Genomic DNA, 14,377 nt, shown 5'->3' on the forward strand with positions numbered 1-14,377 from the left:
TCCAGATTTAAGATTCATGCCTTGATGAGCTCCACCTTCAGAATTATCTTCCCCAAAATGCATGCAAAGCTTATTTAACTATTTTCTCCATTCAGAGACCTGTCCTCCCCCTTGAGCTCCATAAAGTTCATACATCTGATATTTCACCAAGACATCAATTTCTGACATTTCTCCAGAGGACAATTGACAGCTACAGTCTAGCTTTTCCTTAGCAAAGATACTTTGGAGATGTTGATACTCCTTGATGTAGTCAGAAAGAAGTATCAGCTGGCCAGACAATAACCTATTTATTCAAAAAGATAGTCCTTAATCACTGACCTTATACTTATCTACAAAACATGTTTCATCCACCATATATGAAATCATCCCTGCAAACTGTTAGGAAGAGGCTTAAACTCCTGTACAGTCCCTTTATAATATATACACTAAAAATCACACATTAAATAACGTACAAAAGGACAGTAGTGAATGTGGCTTTTCATTAGTTCTCGACAGAAAGCAGACATAAGACTAACATTTTTTATTATTATTATCTGGCTTGCAAGGAAGAAAGAGCATCTCAAAGGAATTAATAAATACAAATATATGTGACATTTCCTTCTCCTACAGAACCCACCTAGTGCGGTGACTCTTCAAAGACTAGTAACTTCCTAGTTACTCTCTTTTTCAGCAGTTGCATACACCACCTCTGTAGCTGTCACTGGCCTTGATGCAAATGAGAATTGCAAAACAGTAGTTCCGTAACAGCACAGTAAGACTGCTCCTAACCATCCTTTATATGCATCTTTTAATGTCCCTCAGTGAATCAAAACATTAAAGCATCTTGGCTGATAACTTTTGAATTCTCTTCTTTCCAGGTGCACATGCCCAGGCAGTGACTTTGTGGAAGGGATGTCTTAAGTGAGCTGCACGTCCTTCAGAGTTAGATAGGCACTTGTTAACATAAATCAGTATGCTTCACAACATTTTAAGTCTTCTTCCTATCTCCAGGTTTTGACATGCTCAGTATTCCCTGACTCTTTGATTCAACATAAGAAATTCTCTCTGAAATTCCCTCCGAGGCCAGTCTTCCCCCCAAATAAATTATTACCAGTGTTTGTCATTAATACCCATCTTTATTCAGCCTAAAATTACTGACTCTTGGAATGTCAGATACTCTGTTCAATCTGCTCTGGTATTCACTGGTTCATCAAGACAGAGGTCTGTACCTGCTACACTGTCCACTGCCTCATTCACTGCATGCAATACACCTCCTGCCAAATACAGATCAGAAGGCAGTACTTCCAAACGATGGAATGAAACTGCGAAACTTGAAGCCATCCATCCAGGAAAATCCATCTATATCCTGTTAACGCATTAAATTTGCTGAATGATTTGACTCCTAACATCTCAAACAATATTCTCCTTTCCATAAGCCAGCAAAAATTTTCCTTCTTCTGTTTTTATTTAAGTCTTGAAAGTCTACATATGGTCATAATCTCTACACTTTTTCTCTGCAGTTATTACATAAAGAACCCAACTGGTAGATGTTTTTTCCATTCTTCAAATGATACCATCTGCTGCCATGGTTCACAATTGATTTCCTAGCCTCTTTCCCAAGACCTGTGAAACATCTTGTGTAGCCCTGACTACCGATCTGTGTCTTCTCCAAGACGTATTTTGTCTTTTAATGGAAGACATACATAAATACATCTTCACATTATGGTACCAAAGCATTCCAAAAGGATTATGGGTTGTGTTTTTCACCTTCCATGATGTTGACTCTCTTAATGTTTATCTCACTATTCTAGGCCCAGAACAGGCTGCCTCCTTCTGTACATCAACACTAATCTTACCATTTATATTTAACCAATGCATTTTTCAGGAAGCATTTCAACAGCATTAAAATTGTTTTTTTGCTAAAGTCTTTCAGAGGCACTTTTCACTCTTCCACATGTATGTGCTCTTCACAGTTCCCTATTTCACTTTCTTTTATCACATTTATTTCCATTCTGTTCTCTATCCTATATAGTCCATTTCTCCTCATTTTAATTGGCCAATCTTTTGAATTTATAGCTTCTTCCATTAGCATTCCTAAAAAAAGCACTTTCTCTTTACTTGAGGAATCCTATTCTTCACTTAATATAAGTAGTTTCTTACTTTCACTGCATATATTAGCATGATGATGTGTTTATTACAGTATCTGCACATTTGTCAGTATCTAGAGTATTTCTAATACTCATGCTGACTGCCACATTGCTGCCACTGTTTCCATAACTTTCGACATTCCTGTACTTAGCCTGTTTGATTTTTGCAATGGTACATGCAGACAAGCATCCTGTGTCTGTCTTTCAGGTTTCTCTTGGTATTTCTGTTTGTTCTGCTGCCTGACATAAACGTGTTGCCTCTTCTAGAGTGAGATCAACTTTACTTAAAATCCCACCCACAGATGTCTTTATTGTTCTACTTTAGGAAAATACAGTCTTTTGTAAGCATTTATTTTCCATTTTAACATCATTTCAAGTCTTAGATCACCTTCTCTACCATTTTCCCTTCAAACTAAAGTCTCACCATGCATGTACCTCTTTCACGAGGTGACACCTTTTGCTACAGTAGTCTTCAAACTTTTTCACTATTTCTGCAAAGCTGCCTTCTCCTTACCCACTAGTACTTTCAAAGCATTCTTCATTAACCTTTACAACTTTTGTCCCTGCCACCGCATATGCATAAGAGTAGTATTTCTCTCATCCACCAGCCTGTTTCTCCTTACGGTTCTCATGACCACGCCACACCACTGCACACACCTTTCAGCACTGCTCCGACTTAACATACCTTTGCAGCATTCTCCCCGCCCCAGGGTGTGTGTGGGTGAAGGTGAAGTGTTCCCCTGCAATTATACGAGATTGAGCAGACATTTCGATGATACCTCCAACTGTTAGGACTCTCACCTCCCAAACCTTTCATTTCAGATACCCACTGTGAAGAGCAAAACTGCTTCAAGTTAAACTGTTCATTAAAAGCTGTAAGAATATGCAGAAGTCCTCCACAGCAGGCAAAAACTATGCGTACAACCAGACCAAGCAAACAGAAGGAACAACTGCCCTGTGTCTGTGCAGACAGGAATGACATGGAGGGTTAGGAAAAACGTTCAGGGCAGGGAAGATCGACAGTCTTTCTTCCACCCACGCCCACCTCCAGGACAAGTGGAATCTATCTGTTTCTGCAGCTGTGCCACCTGGGTCTATGTCCCCCAAATGACAGAGGCTCCAGGCAACAAGAGAGTCACTGCACACAAACATGGTCTGGGATCTGCAGTGATGTCTAGCGCAGAAGTAGTATCCAGCATTAATACTTTTTCTATTTAGGTGACTTGATGTCACGTGTATTTGCGCCAACTCCAAATATTTGTAAGTCTGTCTGAATCTTACATGAAAAGTTTAAAATGTTGTGTGTATGTATAAATGTGTGCAATACCCAATCTTCGAAAGTTACTTATATTGCTACCACTCTAAACTGTAAAATACTTCAGCATATCCTTACATACACCTACATAGTCTCATGAAGTCAAGAGAACTGCTCCCAGCAGGAGAGTACAGCGTATGTGTTTACCAGGTAGGGATCACGGTATGCATAATGTGTTCCAAAACCTGTTCTAAAAACTAGGATGAGGCAAGACTGGAGGGAGGAGTAGGAGATGAATATGAAATAGACTATTGGGGCGGGGCAATTTCACCCTCCTAAACTAGACCCATATTCACCAAATAGATTCACCTGTTTAAGGGAGAAAAAAAAAAAAAAAAAAAAAAAAAGACATGTATGTGTGAAGTAGAAGACCACAGATTTGGAAGAAATGCTGGAAATAATGTTCCCATAGCATCCAGGGGTACCAGGTTCAACTCCTTCCTCTCCATAAGGGAATGTGATCCCAGTCTCTCAGAAGACACCATAGTATAAAGCAACCTGAGAGAGGGCAGTCTCAACCTTACCTGTTTATGCTGTTCTAATTTTTGCTGTAATTGAACACTTAGTGGAGCAGAAGCAGGACTCGGCTATCTCCCTACACAAATAAGCATCACAGTCGCTTAGCAAAACAGCCTCCTGCTCTCTGACCCAAAAGCACATTTAAATACTCCATGCCAAGTAAGGCGACTCAGACAGGAAGAACCGAGGCAAGCCCACATCTGTACACCATACAGGACAGTAGTTAAGATGCTGACGTGCAAGACCTTGGTTCAGACCCATGCTCTGCTTCAAGCAGAGCAGCTCCCCACATGGCTGCCAAAATGGTTCACCTGGGACCACAAAAACATCTTACTCCACGGTGTGACCCCACTCGCTAAAAGGAAGGTCTTGCTTTTTCCACTCAGCCCAGTGAAGAAAGTCCCCAAAGTTTTCTTATACTCAGTGGAGAGAGAAGGGGACGCCTCTATGGGCTGATTTGCAGTAGGAACCTAATTTAGCCTCCTGAATCACTTCCTGGAAGAAGCAAGCTCCCCATTGGTGGCAGGAGAGCAGCCAGCTGAGTTAAGTGCCTTCACTACACAGTTCATGGGGAGTTGCCAGATTTTAATGCTGAGGCCTGGGACAGTCCCAGACATGCTTAGCAAGTCCAGCGCATGACACCCGCAGCACATGCTGTGAAATGTTGTCCCAGTCCATGCCCAGTAAGCCTGACATGCCCAGTATGTGCACTTGATTTATCTGCATATGCTCGCTGGGCCGTCTGGCATTCAGAAAATCAGACAGTTGTTGCAAAAGAATGGGAAAAGTCACATCTTATACCCTATTCATATGGAATACGGCATCTGATTGTGCAATGCGGGACATCCATGCTTTGCAAGATATCTGCTGAATACGGCCTTAATTATTTTTACATGTATGGTTAGGAAATAAAAAAGGTAAAAATAATTTCATTTAATTCTAAAACTGGAAGATTTCTTTTGGGTTAACTGTCAAACCAAGAGGAAAAATGGGTAACTTGCCCAGCCCCAACTGCAGTTCTATCGACAGACTCTTCCATAAGGAGCTCAGAAGTGTTGCCATTTCCCTGCTCTTTCTGTTTCAGCAATGGACTAACTTTGATTAATGTACTGCCCCTATGTATACATCAGATAACGGTATACAGTGAACCATATATCCTCTATGGATCCAGCACAAGCTTCTGTAGTGACTGGAGCTGCTACAGGTTCATTTCAATACAGAATTATCTAAAACTTTGTAAAAGACCCTTCTAAAATACTCAATCTCAGCTTCCTCTTGCCTCAACATACTTAGTCCTCACACAGTAGGAAAACGCTTGAGATGCAAGAAAAGCCGCAAGTCAAAAACACATCAAATAATGGAGCCACAGGCCCCTTCTCTTCCAAACTTAGGCAGAAAGACACTTGAATCAAAGTTCTTTTCATCCTTCGCATATGTCCTCCAAAGTACTCAACCCTGGTGAAACGCTAATTCCATCCAGTTTTGTCACCGACTTTAACAAGGCCAGAATCTCAGCCTCAGCTTTCTGCTGAAGTAAAAGGCTTCTAAGTACCTTGCTGGATCAGGACCAGCAGGCTTAGCAAAAGGCTGGTTCAAGTCGTGCCATTCAGAGATTACGGTCTCCTAAAGTGCCTCTGAAAATGCTTTGGGCCTTTGGCCTGCCTTGTTCTACTTTCTCTTACTTCTGAAAAAAAATCTCATTTCTTCAGGCCTTGCGTAAGAAGGAAAGAATATTGACCTGAAATCTGATCTTCAAGAATGTATCCTACTGATGGTAACACAAGCCAGAAACAGGAATCGCTGAATTAGTGTTAAATATATCTGAGTTTCAGCTATAACTTCTGTCAATGATCAACACTCAATGCAGGTCATTTTCTTCCAGGAAAATAAAAAAAAATGCATATTCACAGACATGGCATGGCTCCTTTCCCGTAAGTCCATTATGACTGTGCAATGTTATGGTTAATAGTAGGTATGTAGGAAACAGGATGTCCATATGTGTATTTCAGGAGGGCAAGTTGTTTGGTTTGCTTTTTGCAGTTTCTGAAAATATACACTCACAATTGAACAGGAATTACTGTGTATCCTGATTGTATTTAATGTTAATAGCAGCTATGTGTCAACATACATCTGGATGAAGAGATCTTAGCAAACACAAACAGCGTCCGATAACAGAGCACATTCACATCCCAGGCAGTACAGGCTTTCAAACCTCTACAAACTTATTTCTCCATTTGAAATGCATTAAATCAATTTATTTATACAATCAGCGCTCCACTTTTTAAAGGGCAGTTTTCAAAGAGAGGTTTTTCAGATATAACAAGCTAAATATACATTTAACATCAGTACAGCATTGAGACAGTTTTAGAATCCTCTGTTCAATTTTTCATCTTTTATTACTCCTCATTACCTGCTACACTTATCCACCTTGGGCAAGGATATTTCTATGTCCACTTCACTGACATATTGTTAGACTTCCATGCAGTGACAGATGACAAATGCGGGAGAGAACTGCAATCCAAAAAAACGGGAGTGTTGAGGGGGGGTCACTCTCACTTTAAAATGAAATCCAAAATGGAGAAATAAGACCCTTGTTTAGTTATGTAAAAGTTTTTGCTTTACAATCATTTGGGATTTAGAATCTTGCTAAGCTACTTTCTCCCTTACACTGTCAGCATAAAAATAATAAAGAAAAAATAGAACTTGAGAAATCTGGAAAATGCCATCCTAAAGATATCGCAGGCTGGACTGCCAGGCCCTCTGTTTTCTCATTAGTATGGAAAAAAGTGGAAGTTTCTTGAAAATAACATATTCAAGACCAAATCCTTGAATTCATACAAATAGCTTTCATTTTAGTACATAAATTCCAAACCTCTCTCAAAACTCTTGAGTGACCAAAGACATAGAGGGAGAGGCAGTGTTCTGCCAGCCCAACCAACGCTGAGTGCCTCCTGAAGGATGCTGCCCTCCTCCAGCATTAGCTGTTTCATCTCAGCCGGCCGGAGATAGTCCCAGTGGAGACCCCGAGGAGCCCCATCGGTCCTCATCAAACAGAAGGACAAGGACTAAAACAAGCCGTCCAAAAGGTTTCCTGGGAGCAAAAAAAGTATGCCAGTATATACAAAACCCAATGCTTTTTGATATTTGGAGTATTTTTAGAGCCTAGAAATCACAACACTGATTTTCGTAACGCTTACTTTCACCTCACCTTAACCAGTTACCCAGATCTTTCAAGGAAGATTTTAAAATAAATAAAAAAAAAAGGATAAATTCCTAAAAGCAGCTATTATATCACCAGTGTCCAAAACCCCTTTAATAATTTGTAGCCTGATGCCTCGTGTTTTATTATAAAATTCCAAGTCACCAGAAATAACTTTTCAATCCAGCCAAGCCATGCAATGCTGCACAGCTGAAAGTTGTTTTGAGGAGGAAGGGGCTAGGGGTCGAGGAGCCTTGTAGACAGTTTTATATTATATTAAATCTACAAAAGCCTAGAAATCTAAAATGAAAGAGACCCAAAATACCAACAGCTCTGAGCTTCATATGAATTTAAACATCCCTTTTTTTTTTTTAGCAGAAGCTCACATGACTTGTTAAATAATTTACTCTATAAATTACTTATCCTGTCTTATTTATTAACAATTCTAGAGTGCTTTATATAACTGCATTAGAAATTTATTTTGTGGTTTTGAAATGTAAGCAATACACAATCACCTCTCCTTTAATAGGCAAGAGCTTAAAAATCACCTACTATTTTGTTGGCAAGCAGTTCTTCCTGAAATACACTAATTAATTTCAAACCTCATTCACCTGAATAATCACAAGTCAACATATTAATGACTTGATACCATTACTGTGAAACTAGGCCAGGAATATACTTGCACTGCAAGAAGACACTTTGAAATCAAAGTCTTTGAAGAGTCATATACACTGAGATATACTAACAATACATTTCGGTTAATGAGAAACTATTAGACCGGTCCTTTTACAAAACCTCCTGAACACTTTAAAAATGACTCATTTACTATCCTATTAATATTTTTGCTTGAGTGATCACACCACTTATTTGCTATTGTGCCTACAATGCATGTATTTAACAACACTTAGACACTCATTTTGCTCTCACCACTCTTGGTCCTTGGCTCTTAATGTGAGTTTCAATGACTGATATCATGATTTTAATGCAGGATCTCACTCTGGAGCACAATTTATCTCTAATAATATCAAAACTACCAAACAATTACTATGATTAAGCTCTGCTATGATAAGCGATTTTAGCCCTGGCACATGCTTTCCGTGTAAAGAGCAGCCCACATCAGCACCCTAGCCAACTGGACAAATCTAAAATCTTGTTAGAGACTTTTCAAAATCTATCTTTTATTCACCCTAATAGAAAACTATGCAAAAACAACTAGGAAGAGAAAGAGTGAGGAAGACAACTAAGAAAAGCACCAGGCATAAATACGCTTACGCCCTCCCACACCAAGTCTCAGCAGCTGCCCCTCAGAGGGCTGATGCAGAAGTGCTCTGGGTGTCTTTCTACTGCTCAGTAGATTTGGATGGGGGATCCCACCAGGAAGCATGAAATAGCTGGACCAGGTGCAGAGTGTTTATTAAGCTCTAAACTGCAATTTACCTACGGGCCAAAAGAGAGCTAAAGTACCTGGGTATCAAGTGATGGAGGCTGCCCGACATGTGGGACTGCAGCTCTCTTATTCCTTCCAGCACCACCCCAGCTTTCCCTCCCACCTCTCGGAGCCAAGGGGAAGCCCTCGTTGCCCACTCGCATCCTGCCTGCTCGCTGCCATCCACCTGGCCCACAGCCAACCCCTGGCACCACCATGGGTTTCATCACATGGTCACCCTAACCATGCAGTTATCCCACCACTCCCAGTGCATGGGGCCCAGGTGAGGATCTTGACCCAGTCCACGCTCCCCGGGCGCCTGTGAGTGCTTTGCCTAGGACTGCGGGACCCACTCCCGTCAAAAGCGGGACTTAAGCAGCAAATGAAGGATTGGTTTCAACAGACACTCAGGAAATACATGGGAATAAATTACTAGAAATTAATTGTCTTATGCTCTTCTCACTCTTATTTACACCAAGTGTAATTCCACCAGAGAGCAATGGAACTGTGCTCCTGTATCTATAGAGCACATAGAAGAAAAATCAGGCCTGAAGCTTCCCAAGTAAAACTCAATGCTCCAGCCTCTTAAACCCGTTTCTTAGCTAGAATACAGCAAGATGTGCGGTGTTAAAAAATGTTTCCACAATCTGTACCTACCATATTAGAACCGCTTCCCTACATAGTTACTGTTTACTGAGCTCCCACGATGAAATAAGGTGACAGCTACTGCAGTCCAATTTTTAATTTATGCCTATAAACTAATTAAAGGGCCTCTGTGTTTTATGTTAAAAGTACACATGAAAAGACCATCTTAAATACGTGCAACAGCATCTCCTGAGAAATCCATGACTCAAAATTATTTTTAGATCACCAAACACAACGTGCAATGTCACAGAATGATACAGTAAAAACTGAAAAGAACTGTAAAGACAGTGATGCTCAAAAACCACAGGGAAATGAAAACCAAAAGCATCAATACAAAATTACTAGATACGTTTTAAGTTGATCATGGCTGGAATACATACTTATATATGTGTTTTCTCCTCTGGCCTTTTAAACAGTTTAAATTCTAGGGGGATATTGCTCCGTTTTCTCCAAATTGAAAGTACCGGGTAATAAGGCTAGCAAAGCCTATGAAAATGAGCAGAGATGCACAACTCAAAGCAAATTTTTTTTAATGAAGCAATCCACAGAATATTAAGCAAACATCTGAAACAATAACCGCTGTAACAACTCAGAAAGACTCTTTCTTTACCATAGGTCCTAAAAATCTACCAAAGGTAGGCCACATATGAGTAGTAGAGACGACTGCCTCCAGCTTCTTCCCCAAACACATGCAGGGAAATGCAGCAAATTGACTTCAGCAAACTGCAGGAAGATAGCCCAAAGGCTAAAATTTAATCTAAAATCACACAGTATTTCATGGTGGTTTTACATTGCTTCTGAAGGAAACCAAAAAAGAGAAGAAGGATGGAGAGTGCAAATAGTGAGAAATCTGTACAGATTTTGAGGAAAATATTCTGGTATCTTTTACATTAAATGCCATGGAAAACAATCCAGAAACAACAGGGACTGGGAAATACGGAGATGGACAAAAGAGCCTGAGAAGGTTTTTCTCCTCAGATCTATCATCTACAAGTCCATTATCCAAAATTTTTTTGCTCAGCAAAAGCCTTTGCAGCTTTTGTCAGGCAACGTATGTGGACACCACAGAGTACAGAGCTGTGAAACGATGCAGGATTGAACACGAAAAGCTACAGAACTCTCTCACCCAGTATCGTTTTGCAGGCAAACGAGGATGGAAGCAACACATAAGTAAGACGGGGGGGGGGGGGGGGGGACACACACAACTTTTTGCACCTTTCTCACTATTAACGATGGTTTCCTAATCCTCTAGCACTGAGAGACAGCACAATGCTCATTCCTCTGCAGACTTAGTATTTTCTCCTCCCGGCCACCTTACTGAGAAGGGCAAAGCAGGCTCGCATGCCTATGGCCAGGGCCAGGAAGATAGTTTGCTGTTCCTTCCACCAGAATCTGCCGCATCCCCTTCTCTTTTTTTGTTGTTTTTTTTTGGGGGGGGGGGAGGGTTTGCTTTGTTTTAATATAAAAAGAGTACAGGAGAGATCTGGGGGAGGGGGAGAAGCCACCCACCAAAAATCTCGGTTCGCAGAAATAAACTGAGGGAGCGAAAGTAAAAGAATAAATAGAATAGTCCCCACCACCCCCGCGCCGTCCTTCCAGACCCGCTGCCGCCGCAGGGGTGAGGTCCGGGCGGTGCTCGCCCCGGGGCCGGGGCCGGGGCCGGGGCCGGGGCCGGGGCCGGCAGCCCAGCGCACCGTCCCGCTCGCCGGCTGCCCCGCGGTCCCGCCGCGGCCGGCGGCGACCCCCGCGCCGACTTCCCGCCGCTCCGCCCGCCCCGCTCCCCGGGCACCGCATCGCGGGCAATTAGGATTCACCATCCGAACGGTCTCGCAGCGGTATGTCTGGGGAGTCGCGTCCGAATTAAATCACAGCGGGCTTTTCGGTCCAGCCGCCGCCTCCGCCCGCGGGAGCAAAGTGCCCTTGGGCGCGGGTAAGTTCCCCGCCGCCCGCTGCCCCCTCCCGCGGCGTCCCTCGGCCGCTCCGTCCCGCCGCCCCCCCGCGCCCGGGCCGGGGCCGGGGCCGGGCCGGGCCCGGGCCGTACTCACATCTCGGTGACATTGTCGCCCTCGGCGCTCCGCTGCGGCACGGGGAAGGAGGCGATGCCCGGCGCCGGCTCCGCGCACCAGATCCGCCAGGAGCTGCAGCGGCAGGACGCGGGGCAGCCCAGCGCGCCCCGCCAGCAGCCCAGCACCAGGCAGCACAAGCCCCACAGCCGCGCCAGGCCGGGCCCCGGCCTCCGCCGCCAGGACACCATGCCGCCCGCCCTCACTCCAGCGCTGCCCCGACGGCCTCCTCCTGCTGCCGCTGCCGCTGCCGCCGCCGCTGCCGCCGCCGCCGCCGCTGCCGGGGCGCACGCCCGGAGGGTGCGCAGCCTTCCGCGCCGCGGGCGGGCACCCCGCGGCCGGGGCTCACATGGGCGCGCCGCAGCCTCAGCCGCAGCCGCCCCGCCGCGCTGCCCGCCCCGGGGGCTCCGCGGGGCGGCGGGAGCCGGGGCCGGGCGCTGCGGCGGCGGCGGCGGAGGAGGAGAGGGGCGAGCGGGACCGCCGGAGCGGCGCGGCGCGGCGCGGCACCTGCCCCCGGCCCCGCGGGCGGGCGGGCGGGCGGACAGCGGCGCCGCCTGCCCCCGCGGCGGCTCCCGATGATGCTGCAAAACGCGCGGAGCGGCGGGGGCAGGTGGCGGAGGCTGCGCTCCTACCTGCGGGGGCTCGGGCGGCCGCTGCCCGCCGGAGGGAGGGAGAGAGGGAGGGCGGGCAGGCGGGGACGGAGGGAGGCGCAGCCCGCGGCAGCGGCGGCGGGGCTCTGGGCGCCGTGCTCGCCGCTTTACGCACCGTCTCCTCCTCCCTCCAGCTGATAATAAAGCAGCCCCGGCTCCTGCTCCAGCCCAAGCCGGGGAGCTGCCGGCAAAGTGACGTGGGGCTGACGCAAAGAGGGGCAGAAACTCCACAAAATGAGCCTGAAATCCACACACACACCGGGGGGGGAGGGGGGAGGGGGGGGGGATAAAAAAAAAATAGCGCCAGCAAGGGAGGGGGGAGGGGAAGGGAAGGGAAGGGAAGGGAAGGGAAGGGAAGGGAAGGGAAGGGAAGGGAAGGTGCCGAAGCGGAGATACCAGCAGGCAGTAGGCGCCTGAGCCTTCAGACGCATACGCACACATGCACGCACAGGCACACACATACACGGACGCCACAGGCGCACACGCGGGCGCACCCCGCGGGACGGGGAGGGCCCCGCCGCCGGTGCCGGCCCGCCGCCCCGCCGGGCGGACGGGGACCCCTTGCCGAGGGGCGCCGGGCATTCCCGGCGGCGCGGGATCTCGCCATCGGGTAGTTAACGGGGATGCTCTAAGAGCCCTGGAAGGCGACGGATGAGCGGCCCCAGACCGCCGTGTTCCTTCCCCAAAACGCCTCGTCCTTCCCTTAACGGCTCCGCGGCCGGGGACGCCTTGCGTTCCCCGCCGCGCTCCCACCGCCGGGGTGCGGGTTTTCCGCAGCGGTGCCGGAGCGCGGAGCCCGCCGCAGTGCCCGCCGCTGGGCGCTCCGCAGGCGCCACCGCGCGTCCCGCCGCCGCCGTGCACCGCGCCCCGCGGGGAGACCCTGCGCCGGTTCCTGCGGGGACGGAGGGACGGAGGGGCTGCAGCTAGCGGGGGGGGGGGGGGGGGGGTGGGGGGGTGGGGTGTGTGTAATTAACCCCCGACCGCCTTATGGACCAGTACAATGCCCGCTTTTTTTTCGGGGGGCGGGGAGGCGGGCAAGGAGTTACCATTTCCGTGCATCGAGGTTGAGGCAAGTCTGACTTGTGTATGTGTATCACATATTCGCAGGTGCAAAGGGCGGCTGGTCTGGGAAATGGGGCTTAACAATGATGTCCATCCCTCGCCGTTTCTGACGCTGTGTTCCCTCTGTCCTGGTAAATGACAGGCAGTCCTTGCTCGGTGTTGGCAGGCTGTTTACTTACCTCGGTACCATTATGTCCGAAGATGGTGACGGTCCTTTCTCGTCCAATTACCTGAGCCGATTATTTTGAAATTAGTAAATCAGGGTGAATTGAAGAAAGAAAGGTTGCAGCATTTTTGTTACAAAGGTGCATAACAAGTAGTCAATACACTATTAGAAAGTGCTCAGGAATCAATTTCACCTGGCACTTATTAATTGAAAGCACACTCCGTTCTTTTTGCATTTGCTCAAGCTGTGGAAAAATCCAGCTCTTACTGCGTGCATTCATAGGCCTGGCATAGTCACAGGCAGGGTGGGTTTTGCTTTCAAAGTGCATCCTACAAAGAAAGTCGTAGTCATACCTAGCTGAAACACTGATTTGTACCTCCCTATAAGGCAATGAGTGTGGTCGAGGTACAGAGACGTAACTGAAAATATTGTCAGTCGTGCTATCATATTTAAACCGAATTTATTTGAAATTTAAGTAAATTTGTGACATAGATACAATTCTTCTACTCAGGATGTAGCTCCTCCTTACCAAGTTCAGCACTTCATCCTTTCTAAATAAAACACAAGGAAGATCAAGAGAGTCCCAAGGAATAACAAAGCCACATGATGCAGCATAAAAACATGGAAGGACCATAAAAAATATCATTCAAGTACAAGGCATTTTGTCTACAAGTAATACAAAATTGGAAAAAAAGGGCACTAATAGCTTTAAAATAAAATATTTCTCTGAACAGAAACATTTATAGAAGGATAGCAAGTAAGATAAAAATTTCATGGAACAATTTTCTAGAGGCAAAACAGTTTGGGATTTTTAAAGAATTTGGAGCAAAGTGCTTAAGAGAAAAAGAGAAACAGAAGAATTAATAGCATAAACTGCAATATGATTCCATTTTCAAAAAACCTCGAGAAAGGTCTCTAATGCAGGACAGAATTAAAATTTTGAAACCCGGAAGTTGCTGCAAAACCTGCATTACTGTTCTCCAGACAAGTCTGCTTACAACTTTGAAAAATATGCTTAATTACCTATCTCTCTCCTAGACAAATGCAAAGGCATCAGCTCATTAAGGCAATAAATACAATACTCTAGTGATTTTATGATAATATGCTCACAGTTGTCTAATCATATATGGGCACATACCGGAATTTATTTCTTCACAGACATCTTATGTCTCTGTTTTCTGTGGTTCTGGGAAACTGAGAAGTTGT

At 45.9% G+C, this 14,377-nt stretch overlaps 1 protein-coding gene across 6 annotated transcripts in view; it reads right to left on the reverse strand.

Annotated features, from left to right (window-relative positions):
- The window catches only part of NTRK2 (neurotrophic receptor tyrosine kinase 2), a 213,529-nt gene extending 201,470 nt beyond the window's left edge, over window positions 1-12,059 (reverse strand). For 5 of the 6 annotated variants that reach the window (XM_049795659.1, XM_049795663.1, XM_049795660.1 and 2 more), the window contains exon 1: window positions 11,276-11,560. In XM_049795659.1, the coding sequence (XP_049651616.1) occupies window positions 11,276-11,484 (209 nt within the window). In that variant the 5' untranslated portion in view covers window positions 11,485-11,560. Of the gene's footprint in view, window positions 1-11,275 lie in introns of all 6 variants that reach the window. The other variant, XM_049795658.1, reaches the window with a different exon arrangement.
- Between the last annotated feature and the right edge of the window lie 2,318 nt (window positions 12,060-14,377).

The sequence above is a fragment of the Accipiter gentilis genome, chromosome Z (genome assembly GCF_929443795.1).
Source record: "Accipiter gentilis chromosome Z, bAccGen1.1, whole genome shotgun sequence".
NCBI lineage: Eukaryota > Metazoa > Chordata > Aves > Accipitriformes > Accipitridae > Astur > Astur gentilis.